The following is a 21,054-nucleotide window of genomic DNA, read 5'->3' as shown; positions in this document are numbered from 1 at the left end:
ACATGTCCAATAGGATTAATACCTTGCAATAATGTTTATAATTATTGGCCATCATGCTCCAAAAATTTGACAACACAATTTAAGAATTTCTAAAAAAATTTTTTTTGCCAAAGTACAAAAAACAGCCCAAACCACGTAATCACAAAATGATTCATGAATTTGAGCTATTTTCAAAGAAGAGAGCATGTTAAAATGACCTGTGACTGTCACAAAGTCAATTGTGATGTTATAATATTACTATTGTGAGCTTCGACGTAAAACATACCAGCAAACACCCCATTTAAGACATTCATCGAGAAAAGATTGACACAAGGCATCTCTTTTTTTGTGAAACAGGTAGGATAATAGGAACAGTAACAGCAAGATCTTAAATTTGAAACGGTGTTAATAATGAAAGTCAATTAAAAAAGGTACTATTATTGTATTGTTTTGTTCCTAAATAGTTTAGGTGTTTTCAAAAGATGATTATGAAACAGCTTGTTTTTAAGAATAAAATAAGTACTGTAAACGATTTGATATATATAGAGAGAGAGAGAGAGAGAGAAAGAGAGGGAGAGAGAGAGAGAGAGAGAGAGAGAGAGAGAGAGAGAGAGAGAGAGAGAGAGAGAGAGAGAGAGAGAGAGAGAGAGAGAGAGAGAGAGAGAGAGAGAGAGAGAGAGCACGGCGGCGCAGTGGTTAACGCGTCTGCGGCACAGTTCTAAGGTCTTGGGAACCTCCTGTGTGGGTTCAAATCCAGCTACTGGACTTCCAGTGCAGAGTTTGTATGTTTTCCCCGTGCTTGCGTGGGTTTCCTCCGGGCACTCCGGTTTCCTCCCACATTCCAAAGACATGCATTTCAGGTGTATTGGCCGGTCCAAATTGTCCCTAGGTATGAGCGAGCGAGTTGTCTGTCCCTGTGTGCCCAGCGATTGGCTGGTAACCAGTTCGGGGTGTCCCCTGCCCACTGCCCGATAATTGTTGGGATGGACTCCAGCACCCCCCAAGACCCTACTGAGGATAAGCGGTGCAGCTAATGAGATGAGATGAGATGAGAGAGAGAGGGCGAGAGGGAAAGAGAGAGGAGGGGGAGAGATCGGGGGAGAGAGAGGGGGAGAGAGAGAGAGATTATTTATGCTAGTTTTATTATTGAGTCTTTAATTTTCATTGAACATTGTACTGCTTCAAGCTACAGCGCGAGGATTTGACAAAAAAATTATCGTTGCACGTTCACATCAAAACCCAGAATCAACTTTCCCACAATGCACCGGTACTCTTTAATGGGCTCAGCTGTGCTTTAAAATGACCTAGCATGACAGGAAACTGCATATTTCTTCAAAATAAGACAAACTTGAATTTAGCAACACGGTGCTGCACAATGTAATGCGCTTGAATGCTATGTATGTACGATAATTTAATTTTAAATTTGTTTTTTATCATAGTGTGCGAATAGTTTGAGAGAAATTAAAATTTGGTTATTTGTTCAGGGTAACAATATCTTATTTTGAAAAAAACTCACGAATGAAAACGGATGTTTTGCTAGATTCTCTATCAGTGTAATAGCAGTACTTAGTGCGCAGTCGAAGAGGAAGCAACATTTCCCCCTGGACATCTTTTCAAAACGTTTGTGCTGTTTTGGGAGGAGTAATGCAGGGATCCTGAAATGAGAGTGTGAGATGCTATTGCTTCTGAAAGCGGGGATATATATTGCTGTGTCGTTGATGACTTCGAAAGTGGGTCCGAGGAGAAGCTTTTGCTCTATTCATAAACACTTCTTTAGGACTCAAAACAACCCTTGAGCTTTGATTCTAGCTCATCAGAAATACACACAAACCCTTCCTCTGCCCTTGGAATGATTAAGGTCGAAACCAGTAAAATCAACATGGAGGACCCCGTTGGAGTTACCAGACTCCGCGAGGAACACCAAAAGGTAACCAGTAACGCTGACACAAAAGAACAGAGGCTGGATTTGAAAGGGGGCGTCGTGTGGAGCAACTATGCAGACCACGTGGTGGACCACACGCATGTTTTTGGACCACGAGTGGGTCAGCTTTTGTACGATTGTTCAATAAAATAGAATTCTTGATAAACCAGTGTTCCAAGTTCTTCAAACTTGGACGCGTGACGTTTCATAACCTTCCAGAAGCTTCCTCTCATATAACAACGTAATTTGGTCGTTTGTCTAGCTGAAAAAAAGAAGTTTGTTTTCTATTCGTAGTTCAAGTAAACAATCATGTCCAAATTTGGCGGTGAGTATTATTTTTGGCGTGTTTTGCAATAAAACGAAAATGAGCGAGTTCGCTGCAAATCTGTTTAACACGCCCCCTCTCAAATACGCACTACAGGAATACATCGATTATCGCAGTAGTGGGGACCAGGACCCCTCGCGAAAAGTGGAAAAATTGCAAAGTAGCGTTGCACCTTTGTAAAAAGCTCCCAGGAGTCAAACTTACTTCAAGGTGACGTCTTTACTGAGTATACGTGATTACGGGCTATACAAATAGACTTGACTTAACTATACGTCTGGAACAAAATATCTATTTATCTACAAGTAAAACAGAATTGCAGTTGAATGATTGGTCTTTATTGTCATCATACAAAAGTACAACAGAATTGGAGGGCTTCTCCTTTTAGAGCAAGAAAGCAATTTACAGAGCATGAGAGCTTCTCGGATTGATCCAAATATCTGTGATGATTAAAATATAACGGTTCCGACTGTAGCGGTTTCCCACGATGTTTATCTCCTGGCCATTCGTTTCATGGGAAATGGATCTGGTGTTGGCGAGATACAGGCTCCGCAAGGGTAGCTTGTGAGAATTGTTCCATAGCCTAGCCACAGCAGGCCAGACCTGTGGCGTCGCTATTTCCTTCTCTCTTCTTTGCGCTCTTTTGACTTTCTGTAGAGTCCGATTTTATTGATGAATTTCTTTTCAATATAACGAGCCGCTAAAAGCTAGCTGTATCCGCACATTTGCGTTTTTTTTTCTGCGTGGATGGACAAATGTGCACCAGCCCCAACTGTTTGACTGACATCAATCGCTGTCGTCTCACGGTCATGCCCACCCAACACACAAAGCCCCCTCTAACCTGCCCCCGTAGTAGCATTTGCTGTGGGCTGTCTCAGAACACAATGCATGATATGTTTATCAATGACAATAAAGACAAGTTAATTTAAAATCTGCAAAGCAATAAACCAGCGTAAACTGAAACGCAAAGCAGGGAGTGGTTTCTGTAATTCCATACCTGTCAACATCTGCCAACATTTCTTTGTATTTAAAGTAAGTCACAGAATAAACCTATAATATCCCCTTTTAACAAATAAACATTTTTTTTAATTTACAGCAAGAAAAACATTCTACGACTCTGGCACTAATTGATCTTGGAGAAAATGTAAAAAAAACAAATTTGAAAAAAAAACAACCAGCTTTATGTCTGCTGTATTCCATAGATTTAAGGAAATAATAAATTTGACAAAATATATCACAAAATACTACTTCAAAAGCTACAGCGATATGGAAGTACATGAATTGTATCTCTGGGTAAACTCATAGATCTCAAAACGTACAGATCGGTGATAGCTATTCAAGTCTTATGTGCATTAGCTGTGAAGTCCTTCAAGGGTCTGAGTTAGGACCTTTATGGTTTTTATTGTGTATACATGACTTAAGTGTCATCGAAATAGAAAAATACACAAGATTATTTGTCTCGGGGCGGCAGTAGCTCAGGAGGTAGAGCGATCGTTTTAGGATTAAGGGATCCCAGTTCGAATCCCTGCTTGTCCGTGTTACATGTCGAAGTGTCCTTGGGTAAGACATTGAACCCCCAATTACCCCCAATAAACAGCTCAGCGCCTTACATGGCTGCACAGATCACGGCCGCTATTGGGAAATGTGAAGCACAATGTAAAGCGCTTTGGGAAGTCATTGACTTGAAAAGCGCTATATAAATGCAGATCATTTCATTTCATGTCTCAGGTACAGGAATTATAGGCAGAAATGACCATAAAAGTTAATTAAGTAAAACAATGGTTTGATAAAAACAAACTCATAAACTCTATCAAAAACAAAAAGTATGGTATTTGGAAAATTCAAAAAACAGATTGATATACAAAAAAGATAGGTAATGTTACCCTGAAACATAATTTATTCATTTAGGCTTGCACAAAAAAACAGCATCAACCACCTACAGTTGACCAATACAATCATAATATTCATAAACATGTGCCCAAATGGAGTAATCTTAAGCCGAAGTTTTTAATTGATTCAACTATTCCATGTTTTTTTCTTGCAGGGAAGACATCTTTAAGATAAAGATCAAATTGCGCTGCGCTTATTGATGAGGGCCCTATTGTGTTAAAATACTTAAATTTTTTTTAAAAGTAGTCTTTTTAAAGTTGTGGAAAAAGTTATCAATCACATTTGTGTATTTTATTTTCATATAATTACAGGACTAGTAATCTGAAATATATTCATATACGTGTAGCTGCCCTTTTTCTGCTATATACACTTAATCATTCACAATAAATTATTGTATTTTGGGGTAAGCTTGTGTTTTTAATGTCATCACATTCTATGAGCATACCTGTCAATCTCAGCCAATTGCTCCCCCTATTAGTGATTGCAGTTCTCCTTAATGAGCGATAATAAACATTACAAACACAACGTGGCACATATTTCTCACAGCAAGACAGACTATGTAAAATCAAACAAAGATAATTTGGGTAAACAAGTTTTTTTTTTTTTACCCTCACTCGTGAACAAGACCCCAAGATACTTGAACTCCTCCACCATTTTTTTGTCAGTGCAGCGTCTGCCGTCATTCGGACCCTGTATCGGTCCGTCGTGGTGAAGAGGGAGCCGAGCCGATAGGCAAAGCTCTCGATCTATCGGTCGATCTACGTTCCTACCCTCACCTATGGTCATGAACTTTGGGTCATGACCGTAGAACACGATACAAGTGGCCGAAATGAGTTTCCCCCACATGGTGGCTGGGTTCTCCCTTAGAGATAAGATTTTTTCTTTAAATTCCCCTGCAAAAAAATTGTACGCAATACACAATTTGGACTGATCAAAAAACGTCTAAAAAATGGGGAAAACGCATGAATTGACAGCTATGTAATTCAAACAATAGGATTTTCCCCCCGGAACAAACATTACAATAATCAAATATTGGCGTTTTGGTAAAAAGCTGAATTTTTCTCATTTTCTTCCTTATTGCACCACATTTGGCACTATCACATAAGTGCAATGCGTGCCATTTACCTTTGATGTCAAATGAGTTATAACCAATATCACATCCATTAAAAGCCAAAATGTGATCATTTTGCTGTGTATAAGGATGTACATCAACTTTTAACACTTCTGTCCTCATTATAAAATGTACCGGTATACTGTACTTCTAGTTAAAAAATGTTGACGTTCCACAGAAGCCAACAAGGTTAGTCGTAAAAAATTGTAATTATCTAGATCCATATTTAAAATTCAACGTTTGCCCTTATGTTTTTTTGTAATATATTTTGTCCCAATGATAACAGGTGGTACAGGGCTGTCAACGTCGGATTCAACATTGGTGAGTATCACAAATGTAATAAATTGGTAATTTTTATTTCAGAAGCATCCCAATACAACCTTTTTACTTCTGATCGGATCAAAAATAAGTGATTATATTATGATAACTTTTTTGTATTTACAGTATTTTGCATATTTTTCAACCTTTCGCCTTATCTCAAAGTTCAGATGTAACGTAAATTTACAACAAGTAGGACAAAATTGTGAAAGAAACTGCACATTTTATACATATTTAACAAATAAAAATGTAACCGTGGCGTGCAATAGTACTGTGCCTCTTGCATTGATTGTACGCCATCTTTTACTTTAAGTACAGCGCAAGCGGTACGTCCCTAATAGTTTGCACATCGAGAGACTGAAATCCTTGCAAAACCACTTGAGTTCAATGAGGATGGAAGAGGAGAGCATTTATGAACAGCCGTCTTCAGTTCTGCCCACAGATTCTTGATTAGATTCTGGTCTGCACATTGACTTTGTCATTTGTTGATTTGTCAACATTATAGATTTGGCTTGGTTTTGAATTATTGTCTTGTTGTATTATACATTTTTTCCCAGTTGCAGGTCTTTTGCAAAGTCTAACATAATTAATTCCAGAATGGTTCTGTGTTTGACTCTATTTATTTTCCCATCAGTGTGGACCATTTTTCCTGTCCTTGCTGAAGAAAAGCAGGCCAAAAATTGAAACTGCCACCGCCACGTTTAACAGTGAAGATGGTGTATTTAGGTTGATGTGCTGTTTTATGCCAAACAACGTTTTGCACCGTGGGTGGCCAAAAAGATTCATTTTCATTTCATCTGACCCATTGTTTGGTGTCCCAGGTGGCTTGTGACAAACTTCTTTCATGGTTATCTTTGACAAATTGCTTTTTTCTTGCCACTCTTCCATAAAGGACAGTTTTTTGCAGTGTACGACTGATTGATGTCCTATGGACAGACTCTCGCACTTCAGTTGTAGATGGCTGCATCTCTGGTCAGTTTCTCTTTGTTCCAAGTAAAAATTTAAAAGGAACGGCCATGCACTTGTAGCTTTGCAGCAGTCTGATACTCCTATCATTTTAAGCAGATTTAACAGCACTTTAACACATGGCTCTTCTAGGTTGTTAATGCATATTTGCAAAATGGGGAATTTCATAAGAAAGTATATGGATACAAAAAGATAGCAAAGAGGTTATACCTTTCCAAAGACCCAATTGGTAACATAGTCTGGGAGTCTGAAGTTAAAGGCACAGAGGAAATGCTACCCGGGCTTGGTAGTAAGAGGTTACTTTCTGCCACTGCTGTGTGATACCTGAGGCAAGAAAATTCTAAGGAACTGAGACAGGACATGCCAAAGGAGGGTATTCAAGTTTTATTCCTAGCAGCTACACAAACACTGCATACCAATGGCCTCCAAGGATGAAGAGTCGACTCCAGTATGTGGAAAACTATGTTGAGAAAAAACACTATGGTTATGGGATAGTTTGATCTCATCGCTCCCGTGAATACTAACTTGTCATATTCATGAGTTGTTTTTCTTCTTCTTCTTCTAGTACCGGTATACTAAAATATACTGTATATGTATTACGAACTCAATTCACTAGCAAGTGGTCTTGGTAGCAAATGTGATGAAGTCAGTGACAAAGCTGAGGCTTGGGAGACATTGGACCTTCCAACAGAAGAATTATCTTAAACATACCTGATAATGATTATGAAAAAGATGAAAAATAAATGTCCAATTGGCAAAAACATGTCCTACAACTGGCTGGCAACCTGTTCAGGGTGTCTCCTGCCCACAGCCCGAAGATAGCTGGGAAGACCCTACTTAGGATAAGAGTTGCATATAATGATGGATAGATAAATGTCAAACACACTTGTCCATTGTGTGGGTTGAATTTCTTTGAACACAAATGTATATAATACAATTTTTAAAAATGCATTGCTTATCTCTCAGCATCATGTAGCCAAAGCACAGTAGTGTTTTTCCTTCATGTTTGCTTTTAATTGGAAAGTAATCTTTAAAAGTATTGGCACTCAAAAGCAATTTTTTTTTCCTGTCAATTTAAGTTACTTACACAGGGCACACAGGAAAACTATACATGATTATTATTTTGTCTCAGATGTTGCCTCACTGTTTTTGTCTAACGATTCTGCAGGGAAAAGGTCTCTGGTGATTATCAAGCCCTGAAAGAACGCCTCAAAACGCTCCCAGATAGGTTGTCTTATGATATCATGGTAAGTCTTCATCTTGTAAAGTGTAACTTACTTGATTAATTAATAATCCAAAGTTTTTTGGTTTCCAGTGTTACCTAATTTGAATCAATATTGATTTCTATGTCTCCTCAAGTAATGACAATGGGGGTTAAAAGTCTGCCTAATGTCTTAGAACTACTCTTGAAAATAATTTCGAAAGGTAACCAGTGGTTGGTAAAGTTGCCAAAAATTACTCACTTTAGAATAAAATGACTCAAGTAGAAGTAAAAAGTATTTTTCAAAATTATTACTTGAGTAAATTTACTTGGTGAAAAAAATCACTAGAAATGCTGAGTAACTGGAGCAATGTCTTATACATTGTTTTTTTTTTTTTAAAACAACAACCATTCAATCATCAATGAAGTACAAGTCTCTGTACTCAGTTTGTCTGGGTGAACCCTCATTGGATGCTTACATGTGCCGGCTGGTAATTGTTTGGGTCACTGGTTAAATCTAAATTAGAGAAATTAGTTCTCTGAGAAAATAAATGCGCCTTAGCAGAGACAGACAAACGCTTACTTAGGTGGAGGGGATTTGTGTAATGGGTTCAATGTAGCCTAGTGTAGCAGAGTAAGAGTACAGTTTGTTCTTCACAATTATAATCAAATCAAAGTAAAAAGTATAGTGATTTAAAAATACTACTTCAAGTAAAAAAAATGCCCTTAAACGTACTCAAGTAAATGTAACAGAGTAACTATTATCGTTACTACCCATTTCTGGTTGTAACACATCAAAGTGTGGGGTGAGTACAACATTTCAATTTGGATAAAACATATTTGTAAGCATCCATTTGTCCACATATTAAACAGCGAAATCTATTGGATCTCCGGGTGCTGCTATTTTTCCACCTTTTGCCAAAATAGTAGTAACACTGCACTCTGGTAACAACTACCTCACCTGATTACTAAAGCTGACCCATGATAAGTTGTCCTTTTTTAGACTATCGACAGCAAGTTTTATTCCGCATCTGAGGCTTCATTCATAAAATACTACGTACGCACAAAACAAAGCGTATGCCATTTATAAGCAACATTTGGTATCTATAATAATCAAACTTGACTGCAGAATGTGTCGACTTTAACGTGAGCTCTTGCCCTGCCGTACGCACAAAATCTGGAGGAACAGGGAACAAGCGAGGAACAACAGTAAAAGGAGATTTTTCAGACCCTGTGGTGCTAGGGTGCTTGTCCTCTTCTTCACCGTGTGACTCACCAGAATGTCGGAAGTGAGCGGCACCTCGTCTATTAGTGATGTGGCAGGGCTGGATGTGTTTTTGGTGCTGTGTAAGTGATGGAGTTGTATTTATCCTACAGTTGACATTTAATATGTTATATGTGTTCTCAGCCATTTTGAAGAGTTCTCAGCCCGTAAACTAAACTCCAGGGCCATGAGTTGTTTTTTTATGTACAGACTGTGTTTTTGTTCTCACATACCAACGAAATACATCCTGACCTGGCATCCCATAACTCAAGATTGTTCTTCACCAAAGAGCCTGGGGAAAAAGGAGTTTCCCAGGACCAAGGTCACCTGTCATCATTTGGATGGAAAGCAGGCCTTCGAAAGAAGACTAATCAACTCTACGTAGCAAAGGCAAAAACTGAATATTAGAAGGGAGGTTTTTCGAGGAGATCCTCAGAGCCAGAGCCGAGCCGAGCCAGAGCGCAGCAAGCAGGCCAGAGCGAGCGAAAAAGATGTCTAACAGCAGAATCTCGGCGGCTCTCAATATGATGATTAATAAAGTAACTAATTATAAATAACCGATTCTCTTTGTCCTATATTGCAGAGCGTTTTATTATAAATGTTGGAAACGTGAACCTAACAGTAAGCTGCAGTAGTAGCTGAAGATGCCCAACTTTTCATTATATTCCGTTGGAAGTTTCTGCTCTACCGTTGTCCTGAACCGGATGGTAAAATGAGTTTCATTAAACAAAAGCCCCCAAGACGGACCTCCTTGGAAATTTTCAATTGTCATTTAGTCTTCTACCGTTACTGATTTTAGCCGAATGGTAACCGCTTCTCCTACTTGTTCTTTGCTCGATGATCCACTGCTTGTCTTTCCTCCAACGTGGGCTTCATCGCCTTATTTCTGCGGTTGGTCTGTTGGAGATTGCTTTTCAGCTTCCCCCACTAATGAACCATATAGCTTTTGTATTTGTGTCTCTTAAAATTTTGTCTTTCCCTGTGTTGTGTTCAGGTGCCGTTTGGACCGATGGCTTTCATGCCTGGTAAACTGGTGCACTCTAATGAAATTACTGTACTGCTGGGTGACAACTGGTTTGCAAAGTGCTCGACTAAGCAAGCTGAGAAAATTGTTGAGCACAGGATGAAGTGTAAGTCTCATTTTTTTATACTGTTAGATTTTTTGGAAGGCGGCCCTGATAAAATAACATTGACAGGGTTATGTTTAAATATATTCCATCATGTACCCAGCAGAGGGCGCTGTTACATCAATTTTACAGTCGAGTAAATTTACGGCAAACGTTGAGGTGAATTATTGGTGGCTGTCCTCCATTCTTTGTTTAGCCTATTTCCCATATTTTATATGAATGGCATACCGGTCAATTTATACCTTTCCCCGTATTTTCAGCGTCGTTTGATCATTTCAACTTATGTATAACCATTTTTAGACAGAAAAATTTTTTTTTTTATTATACTGATCTTGTCTTTTTGTCTATTTTGGCTGTACTCCAGATCGTCTCAGTCAGTGGTAGCAGACGACATAGTCATCATAGATTGTTAATACTGTTGCAGTATTAATAGTCTTTGGGGTTTGAACAATTTATTGACACTTTTAACAGCAATCAAATTCATTCACAATTTCATTGTATCACATATTTTATTTAAAAAGTATATTTAGGAGAGATTGCTCTCCATTGATAGAGATATATAAAGTTCTTCTCTGCTTTCCATACTAATGGCAACAGTGTGGGAGTTTTCAGTCATGTGAGGAAAGTACATACTGAGGCCAATGGTAACTGATGCCCTGACATTTTTGTTGCAAATTAAACTAAAGTGTGATAGTTTAAGTAATAGAGTAGACCACTTGTAGAAAAATCTTGCAAAATCCTGCACTGCTACATATAATGAGCAGCACTAAATTTATTCCAAGTGGGGAAAGGACTAAAAAACACAAATTATGTTTGTTTAAATTCAATGTACCGTAAATTCCGGACTATAAGCCGCTACTTTTTTCCCAAACATTCAATCCTGCGGCTTATTCAGTGATGCGGCCAATTTATGTAACTTTTCTAACGGCAGTCAGCGGCGCTAGAGTACAAAAGGTAAGATTTAGACCGGTAGAATATATGCGCCGAAGAAGACTGCAACTTCTTGGCCTGTGCACAAATTAAATTAGCGTTAACATACCCTCATCATGCAAAATTCAAAAAGAAAGGCACATAAAAAAATCCACCTTCAGCAACGGGTTCCGAAAAGCCAGTCTGCTGCGTGACGGAGAGGAGGGCACAGAATCAGGAGTGGATGGGAGTGTGGGACGACGTCTATATGACAAAGTTTCTTTCCGACACTGAGGAAGACGATTTTGATGGATTCAATTCTAAGGAGGAACATGAGGACGGTTTACCGTGATTTTTACAAGTACGGTATGTTTTTTTTAACAGACCCGTTTACTGTGTTGCGAGCGTGTTGCTACCATTAACTGCCCTGTCAGGCACCGTTTGGGATGAAAGTTATATTATTATTATTAAAGCTTTGAAAACTCTCTTGGTGTACCGTCTTTCTTTGTAAATATGTGGAACCATGTATAATATGTATATACATCTGTATATTTTTGTAATGTAATTTATTTTAGAGACTTATTCTGTTATGTTTTGCACGGGCGAATCAAAAAGAAAGGGCGAAAAAGACGGGGGCTGACGAGAAGTGGAGTAAAGGTGAGACGTGTTTGTGGACGCGGCGGAAAATAGTGGATATATATTTTTCCCACCCTTACCTTTGGAAATATACACTTTTTTCCTTGGATTACCTTCAACGGGACCCGGACTCCGCAGGTCTGCATCAAACCTTAAGTACCGGTATCATTTTCCGTTCATTTTGCCGGCTGTGATTTTTGGACTGTGTACTTTAATGAAGGACATTCAGTTTCAATCGCGGGACATAAAGTCGGGTTTGGGTTAATTTTGTGTTTGTGTTACATTTTTTAATGTGGGCGCATGCGGCTTATATACAGGTGCAGCTTGTGTAAGTACAAAATCGGTTTTCCTCTTAAAATGTGGTGGGTCTGGCTTATTATCAGGTGCGCTCTATTGTCTGGAACTTACGGTAGTCTGTTTTGCTACGATTAAATAGGTGCCACGTTGTGTTTGGTATCGCCTAATTAAGGAAACTACAATCACAAAAAACTTTAACAATTGGCTGAAGTTGACAAGTAAGGAATGGCAATAGATAGGGGCCAAGGTTTAATTGTTGTGTTTAACGCTTTGAGTTTCTGATATAGTTACCTGATTGCTATGTACAATTATTTTTGAAAGCATTTAGATAAAGCTCACGCTCCTTGCGAAACCTAATAAATGATACAAATACATTTTTATTTGAAGTTGCTACTCTTTTTTTTAAAAAAAAAAAATGTTACTTTGTATAATGTTGCTTCATTTTGAGGGGTGCAGGACAGTGTGTATTTTTTTTCTTGTACTTGAAGCTTGTGTGATGTATCCCATGTTCTTACCACAAACCTTTTGACAGTGTTTTTGGAGAAGTAAAGTGAAATAGAAATGATAAATGTTGGTCGTCTTTGGGCCACTTATTTAGAACGTTAAATGGAACGGGGCCACATTTTTCTTTGAATATGTTTCGTGGGGCAGAAATGTCCTGCTGCAGCCTATTCCCCAATCTGCTGTTAGCCCCCCCAAAAAAATCTCATGCCCTTGGCTGGCCCCCTATTACAGAGTTAAGTGCTGTAATGCAAACATAGCGAGCTGAAATGTGTCAGACAGCGATGGACTTGTCAGGCCTTCTGTGTTTGACCTTTTCTCACTTCCACTTGATGCACTCACTGAAGGGGCTTCTCATTACCATGGAAACAAGGGCTCTCTGCTTGCATTTTGTAAAAGGGCTTAATTGTTGTGAAGATTTAATGATCCGGAGTGGTATTCGGGCCAAAGGATATTTTGTACTGTTTAGTGTCATAATTTCCCACCGCTACTTGCAGAGCATTTTAAAGGAGGGGTGCATCGTTTAAGACTTCTTTTTAAAGTTTAAAGTAGATTTTTTTTTTTTATTTAGTTTGTTAACAATGGCAAACTGAGTTGAAAAAGTTTCCTTAAATATGTTTTTCACTGCGCCTATCTGCTGTTAGGGGAGTGACTTTCTGCTTGTCATCGCATTTTTTTTAGTGTAACAAGAAAATGTTAAATATAAGAAGAGGCCTGTTTAAAATACACCAAACCCCAAAAGATGGAAAAAAAGAATATTTTATGAGAGCATGTCTAGAATGCATATACTAAAACGTGAATACTGTATAAGCTAACCGAGGCGGAAATCATGACTTTAAGACAGGAGATGGCACTAAAGAGTAACAAAGTTCAAAATTCCATCCACCACCTTTAACCCATTCAATTAGTATCAAACCTCTGGGAATTATTTTAATATGAGAATTCACCTCTAAATGGCAGGAATGGCATTGATCAGATCAATGCCTCGTTTTGCTTCCTGTGTCCATTGTATGACACAGTATGTATGAAAGTGTGTAGGCAGTCCATATGGCGAGTAGGTGCAGTGAAGCAATGTGGTGAGATAGCGAAGATAAAGTACGGACAGTTAACGCTTCAAAGCTTTATCCTTTAAAAAAAGGACAACTAAGTCCCTTCATCATCGTTTGGGCACGTGTGAGATCGCTTGGGCTACGCAAATTATGTGATCACTTTAACGGAAACAGTGACTGAAAGGTTCTTGCACAAGTTCAGTGTTCTTGCAATGAAATGTTATTTTTAAAGCAAAGTACCCTTGTATTTATAGAAAGCATCGTTTAAATACTGGAGGTATCACAAATAATTCAAAAAAAGAACCAGACTTACCGAATTTCTGCTTGAAATGCTTCCTTCAACTAAAAGCAGTTTTTCTCAAAAGTTTTATTTTGGAAACAAGCATTTTCAAGAAAAACAGCAGAACAACTGTTGTTTACTAAACGATAAAAGTGAGAAATATACTTTTTTTTTAATGAAAGATAGGGTTTCAAGCTTGCTTTTGATATGTTCAATGCCTAAATACCTGCAGAACTGGCAAAAATTGACTGGCACACGCACTTCCCATTTGAGGGAAATTCTGGCATTGAATGTGTGAAATATGTCATCCAGTACAATTTTGAGTTAAAATTTTCTGCCCCCACTGCTGTGTTAAGGTGCAACACTTGCTCACATTGACCGGAACCTGATATCTTGTTGCAGATGTCAAGAATGAACTATTTGGTCTGTCCAAGACTGTGAAAAATTTTGAAACGAGAGTGGGGATGGTAAAGGACTTGGAAAACATCGTCCATGTATGTTGCTTTACAAGTGAAAACCAAAATCCTTCAAAATGGCAATGTGTTTACAGATTTTGCCTGTGTTTAAGGAAAAAGGGGACTACGTGGACATCAGAGAGGCGGTTGGAAAAAATGAGGGCAATGTCACCAAAGGTATTGCTTTAGTTTCCAGCACGTTGATGGGGATTCTATGCAAAGTGTCATACCATTCAGATTTGTAAAAACTTGTATTCATTCAGGGACGCGTAGACTGGCTCACAGGCCAAATTCAAAGCCCAAATTGGAAACTGTGCTGGATTTAGAAGAAGAAAATGTTGAGGAGGCTCAACAAAAATTAAGAGAAAAGAGCTCTGTTACCGTGGAGGACTTGTGGGCTCGATTGGATGAACTTGAGAAGCTCGAGGAGCTGGAAAATGAACGCGACAGGTACGTTAGCGCACCTATCAATTCATGAACAATACTGTATTCTCTTCTCTTTTTTTAATTGGAGTTTGTTTCCTTAGGTTGTCAGATAATGCGGGCGTTGGCGGCGAGGAAACCTCTTCCTCTTCATCAGAGGAGCACAACGAAAAAGACTCTTCTCCAGTGGTTGAGCTTCCTCAGAAAACCAAGAGTAAAGCACCTCCTAGTGGCGAAACAATCGAAGACGAGGAGGAGCACTGCAATCTGCCGACTATTTATTTCTCCCACACGGTTGAGCCCAAGAAGGTCGGTGTAATTACCAGACCAGCGTTTTGGAAATTCGTTCCTAAGCTAAATTCAAATACTGCTTTTCTTAAGGTGAGGATCAACACCAGTAAAAACACCACCTTAAAGTTTAGTGAACGAAAAGAACTGAAGGAACATTCAAAGCGGAAAAAGAAAAACGGACATCAAAATGGACATTCTCATCACGAAGTTCACAAAATCCACACTCCTGCAGACATCTACAGGTAGGACCAGCATGTCTGGAATGTAAAATACAGTGGTACCCCTTATACCAAATTCTCAAAACACAAAAAACGTCCATATACGAGTTTTATTTGCAATAAAAAGGTTTCTCGCTATACAAAGGAAGACGGCCTATGGATGAAGAAGAAAATGTTGAGGAGACTCCCCAATTTGATTGTTTTTTTTTTTTTTTACAGCGTTTTACACTCTGTTTCATTCAACTGGTTTGTCGATCATTATCATCAACAGTCCCTTTATCTCCTACCTGTCAACTTCTGCCAATTGATCTCCTTATAAGCAATTGCAAATCCTCCTTATTAAGTAATAATAATAAACCTTAAAAACACCACGCGGCACCAACAGGCGACTATATTAGCAATCAACGATGATATTGTCGTCTGATACCAGTGACTGGGCCGTCTAGGGAAAGAGCCAAAACATGATGCCATCTCCTTCTAAAAAGACTCTAATTCTGCCTGTGTAAACGTTCATTAACAACTCTTAAAATCTTGAAAAAGTCTTAAATTCGTGACCGTCCCCTCTACCGTGGTGGCATGTGGTTCTAACCCGTCCCGGGCCCTCAGGAAGTCTTTCTAATGGCCACCTCATTCACACCCTTAGCCAAGGCATGGCCCCGGCTGAGTCAGAGGCCAGTCCTGCCTTGGTGCCACCCTTGCAAACTGACCCTCAGTCACCAGGTACGCAATACCTTACGCGCTACTTGGGCACAGGGCCGTTGCGGCCGTATGGCGACGGGCGATGGCATCCCTCATGACTCGGCTTCCGTCTGTGTGCGAGACTGGTCTTAAATTTCATTGGATGTGGTCTTGAAAATGTCTTAAAAAGTCTAAGACTCGAATGGCAAAATTCTCGGGGAACCCTGTTAATAAAATAATCTTGCCAGCTTTATTTTCATTAGGTATTTAGGTAATTAGGTATCTACAATGATGTTGCCTTCTAACAGTGGCTGAGACGATCATGGTTATTATAGCTGAAATGGGCAAGACAAGATCAGTCTTTTTTTCTTGTTTTATGCCGTACACAATTTGAAATTATAAAAAAAAAAGCAAAAAAATACGGGTATGATATCTCCATGACTCCTTTTGGTGCACCTCCCTTCCACCACATCATTCACACACAACTCTTATTTCATGTTGTTAATATCACTTTAATTATCTTATCACTAAATTTTCATGTTAAAATACATTTTGAATGTGTTTTTAGTGAACAGAAAGTTGTGTTTATTAGCTTTTGGGGTACCTTTAGATGCTTTTGGCAGAACTGGAGTAGTTTTTAATTATTTTATATTCGGAATATTCTCTTGTTACACAAGCAAATCAATCTACAAGCAAGATCCTGGAACAAACGGAGCTTGTAAGAGGAGGTACCACTGTATATGACATTTAGCACAATTCTCTGGCTCATTTTGAGTTAATGTAAGGGCAACCTTATCATCAGGTTGTTTGTGGACGTGAAGGACGGGGAGCGCATACCCAAGAAGTCCATTCTCAAGTCGCGCAGTCGCGAGAACAGCATGTGCAGTGACACGAGCGAGGGCAGCGCAGCCGACCTGGACGAGCGTTGCATTATGGGCCGATGTTTCAGCCATGATGAGAGCACACCCAGTGACAACAGTGATAGTCTCACGGAGGAAGATGGCTCCAAAGGAATACCATCACGTGCCATGGGACAATTTGAGGTGAATTACTATTTTGTAGTAGCCATGATAAATGCAGGACTAAAATAACTTACTATATTTATTCTAGGGCTTCAACTCACTAGAAAAATAGTCTACTTGGCACGACTATTGAAATGGTTTGTCGAACAATAAGATTTTTTTTTTCTTAAATTAAGCATCAAGTTGATTTGTCTCAAATGATAAAAACACATGCAAAATGGGTACAATGAAAAATACATCTTTTTGAACATAATGTGTAATTTGAGGAAAAAACTAAATAAAAATGCACTAAATGTAAAACCAGTTAGGCACAGTGCTCGGTCAGTAGAGATATAAATACATAAATAAATCTCTGTCCATTTTTTGAAAAAATGAATTAATAATAAATTGAGATTGAGTAAACATTTAAATCCCCATAAACCAAGAATAGGCACATTAGCAACAGTAAATAACAAAATGTAAAACAATTATTCTTTTAAGTACATTCAGTGATCAAAGTCTATTACAAAAGTACTTAACGATTTTCAGCAGTTTGAAATAAAACAGTTTTAAAACTGAAGTTTTTTCTTTGGACTGCATGCATTACATTTCAAAGGTTTGTCAGGCACAGTCCGGCATAACGCTCGAGCTCTGCTTTACAGCAAAATATACGGGTATAAAATGTACAATGCATGTCCCCCAAACCGTAGTGAGTTGAATGTTACTTGAATCTTACAGAAGCGTTTTAGACTCTGTTTCATTCAACTGGCGTGCTTATTAACCCCTAACGTGATGGTGGGCCGACAGACTGATGATAAGCAAAGACGTGTCATCACGATGTCACCAGTCACTATTTGGAAAGCTTAAACTCTTGGGATTCAAGATATGCTGACCGTTTTAAATCATCCTGATCACAGAAACATCACCATCAGTCTGAAACAAGATACCCAGAAACTATAGAGCCAGCATAACTCGCCCAAAAAGGGCTGTAGAATTCCACTCATGAAACGATTCTTCACAAACATGGTCTCGTTACATTCACAAGAGTCCAGTGAGTGCAACTGTGTATTCACTCCAAAACACACCACAATGCCAACAGACCAAAAATATATGCCTGAAAGCATTCCTGCATTGTTTGACGTTCCTTGTTGTACTCCGTCTGTTTTAGACCAAATCCCTCCATATTATCCAAACGGTTCAAGAACATATTTCAATTCACTTTCGGTACATCCACGATCCGGTGTTAGCTCTCGTACTCTGCTTGTGCTCCGAACACAGAAGTGGATCTTCCGTAGTGAGCGATGGTGGTGTCAGGGGCAGAAAACTGGTCGGTAGCTGGGACTGGGAGAGCAAGATGTGGTCAGGGTCGGAAACGAGTTGTAAGCCAGGATGGGAGAGCAGACGTGGTTGGGATCAAAAACGGATTGTAATTTGGGACGGGAGAGCAGACGTGGTTGAGATAAAAACAGGTCCTAGTGGAAGACAAACGGGAGCAAAAAAACGGGACAGGCGTGAGTCTGGGTCGAAAAAAAGCTTGCCTTGAAAAACAGGGATTCACTGACTGACAACGGGATTGACAGGATTTAAATATTGGGAAGCCAATCTGTCAATAAGCTGCAGTCGGCGCCACATGGGCGGGGCCAATTGGGCTCCATGGCATCCGTGACAGAATGAGCAAATAATGTTCAGGGTTTTTTTTTTTTTTGGCCAGCTATCTGGGTACCTTTTTTTTTTTTTTAGCCTTGTATTTGGTTATCTTTAGCTCAGGAGGTAGAGCGCTCGTCTTGGGATCAAAAGATCGCAGGTTCGATTCCCGGCTCCCCAGTGTTATATGTCAAAGTGTCCTTGGGCAAGACACTAAATCCCTAATGCCCCCAATAAGCAGGTAGGCGCCTTGCATGGCCGCTATTGGTGTGTGTGTGTGTGTGTGTGTGTGTGTGTGAAGCACATTGTAAAGCGCTTTGCGAGGTCTTCATTGACTTGAAAACCGCTATATAAATGCAGACCATTTTCATTCCCATTTACGTCTTGGATTGGGATTTTCTGGCAAATTTTACAGGATTGTTGAGGGTTTTTTTATTTGCAATAAATAGTAATAAGCAAAAATGCTTCTTTCCAGCTCTTTTTTTTTTTAGTTGTGTAGTCTTGCGACCCAGATGTTGAATAGAACATGCAGAGGAGGAAAATCTCCTCCCTTCCATAACCAATAGATCAGTCAACAATATCAAAAAAAATAACTGTCACACGGTCAGATTTTTTTTATAATCTACTTAGCACACATACCTTACCTGAGGGTTTAAATGTTTAGTGCGTCACCCATCTACTGCCGTGATACGCAAGGTGTGCTTTGCAATTACTCTTGTAATTACATTAATTATTAGTCTTTTAATGTTGACGCCGTGATTTCTGTTTACTACTTAAGTCGGATGCCATTGTGCATGCACGGCTCTCAGCAGAGGTTATATTCATGTAGGGATGCCTCCCTCTGTTGGAAAAACGTATGTGGCGCCATGGTCTCCAATGAATCTCCCTGTCGGCTATTTCTATTATCGATTTTTGTCAACAATGTAGACTAATATTTGCAGCTCTAATTTATTTGTGTATAACTCGCACCCCTAATCTTTGATTAAAAATCGGTATAAAATGTTGTTTTCCTCTTTCTTCGCTCAAACTAAGCCTTGTGCCAAGTTAGATATGTGCGGCCATTATTAAAATCATTTTTTGACAACGTATTCAATGTCCTTTATAGTCTGATTCATTATCAGATACACTAAAGAGTCATTTTTGCGGTTATTTTTTATTTCTTATGACATCCTTCTGTTTTTTTCTGTTCTCTAACATTCATCACTGGTACTGTGAATAGAAATAGGCTGATAATGAGATAAAATTGAATGCCTTTTCAAATGTCATTTACATCACTGATGGTTTAGTGGTTAGGAATCAGTGCTCTCACCGCTTCAGGTTCGATTCCCATTGCATCCAATCTTTCCAATTGAGGTCAGCATTATTTTTTGCACAAATACGGTAATATACTGCCTAAGACCTCATGTATAACGGGGACACAAACTTTGTTTTTTGTTTTGTTTTTTTTGGTAAAAAAAAGAATGTGTGTAGACAAATAAAACGGTAGGCAGGATTCAGCCTTTTTAAGGAACTCACTTTGTAATAATTAAGTTTATTCCCTCCTACAATTGCTTTCAGCTGCTTAGTAGCGCCAAGGGGCCTTGGCTAGGGAGAAGCTAGGGTGTTCTCAATCTAACTTTGTGAAAGTGGGCTGTCTCGTTTTTTCCCACCTCCCTTTACACTTTGTGGAGAAATAGAGCAATCTTTTTCTAATCATGATCGTGCTTTGCTAATGTAAGAATAACAATGGAGGAAAAGGGGTAGTAGTAGGATTGAGTTTAATTTGAAGAAAATGAAATCGTCACTAAATTAGAATGTTGTTAAAGTTGGGGAGTAAAACAACAGACAACCCTTGAAGTTTTACTTTTGTCTTTGTTGTCCAGGCCTTCTCAGGCACTGTGGTGGAAAAAGACTCCATGCCCTTGGCTGTTCCTCTTCTGACCATCGGTCCCCCAGTGTTGCCAACCATTCTGGAGCGCAAACTGGAGGAAATAGCGCCGGATGTGGAGTCTCCCCAGCAGCCTCCAAAACGAGTATCCAAGTTCAAAGCTGCCAGGATGGAGAAGAAATAACGGCTTTTTTTTTTAAGTCCTCGGTTAGAATCATAAAACATTATTCACTTGTAAACACACTTAAACAAGGTGTAATCTCCTTCAGACCCTGATTCTGTCCTTTTAAAGGTTAATCTAAAATTTTCGTCTTTGACAACTTACATTTGAATTCATATGTGCTGTTTGTGAAGTTTTGGTCTTTAGTTCGGTTGTATTAAAAATATCATGCCAGTTATACTTTTTCTTTTTCTACTTTGCAGCTCATTTATTTCAACATACATATGTTTATGTTCTCTGATTCACTTCCTGTTGAGTAATAAATAAATAAATAAATGAATGATTTTCCTTTGCTGTTTTTTTTTCCATTTCACTTGACAGGGTGAAACTGCAGCTGGGTGGTTAGTGCGCAGCCACACAGTGTGAAGGACCAGGGTTTTATTCCAGCTTCCGCTGCCTCCCTATGCAGAGTTTGCATGTTCACCCTCTGCCTGCATGGGTTTCCTGCAGGCACTCCGGTTTCTTCCCACATTCCAAAAACATGCA

General features: G+C 39.1%; 1 protein-coding gene across 2 annotated transcripts; it reads left to right on the top strand.

The window, feature by feature from the left end:
• The first annotated feature begins 1,519 nt into the window (after positions 1-1,519).
• uri1 (URI1 prefoldin like chaperone) lies at positions 1,520-20,853 on the top strand. Of its 2 annotated transcripts, XM_088340976.1 has the most exons (11): positions 1,520-1,906; positions 5,510-5,544; positions 7,676-7,754; positions 9,967-10,102; positions 14,174-14,265; positions 14,340-14,403; positions 14,490-14,676; positions 14,754-14,958; positions 15,031-15,182; positions 16,639-16,879; positions 20,344-20,853. In XM_088340976.1, the coding sequence occupies exons 1-11, from the start codon at positions 1,829-1,831 to the stop codon at positions 20,530-20,532; spliced, it is 1,458 nt and encodes a 485-aa protein (XP_088197102.1). In that variant the 5' UTR covers positions 1,520-1,828; the 3' UTR covers positions 20,533-20,853. The 2 variants fall into 2 exon arrangements, with proteins under 2 accessions (XP_088197102.1, XP_088197104.1); XM_088340978.1 differs by lacking the exon at positions 5,510-5,544 and having other exon boundaries at positions 1,521-1,906.
• Positions 20,854-21,054: the final 201 nt, after the last annotated feature.

This window comes from Urocampus carinirostris, chromosome 7 (genome assembly GCF_059441175.1).
Source record: "Urocampus carinirostris isolate Australia breed hairy pipefish chromosome 7, RoL_Ucar_1.0, whole genome shotgun sequence".
Lineage (NCBI taxonomy): Eukaryota > Metazoa > Chordata > Actinopteri > Syngnathiformes > Syngnathidae > Urocampus > Urocampus carinirostris.
This window is presented reverse-complemented; position numbering and strand designations above follow the sequence as displayed.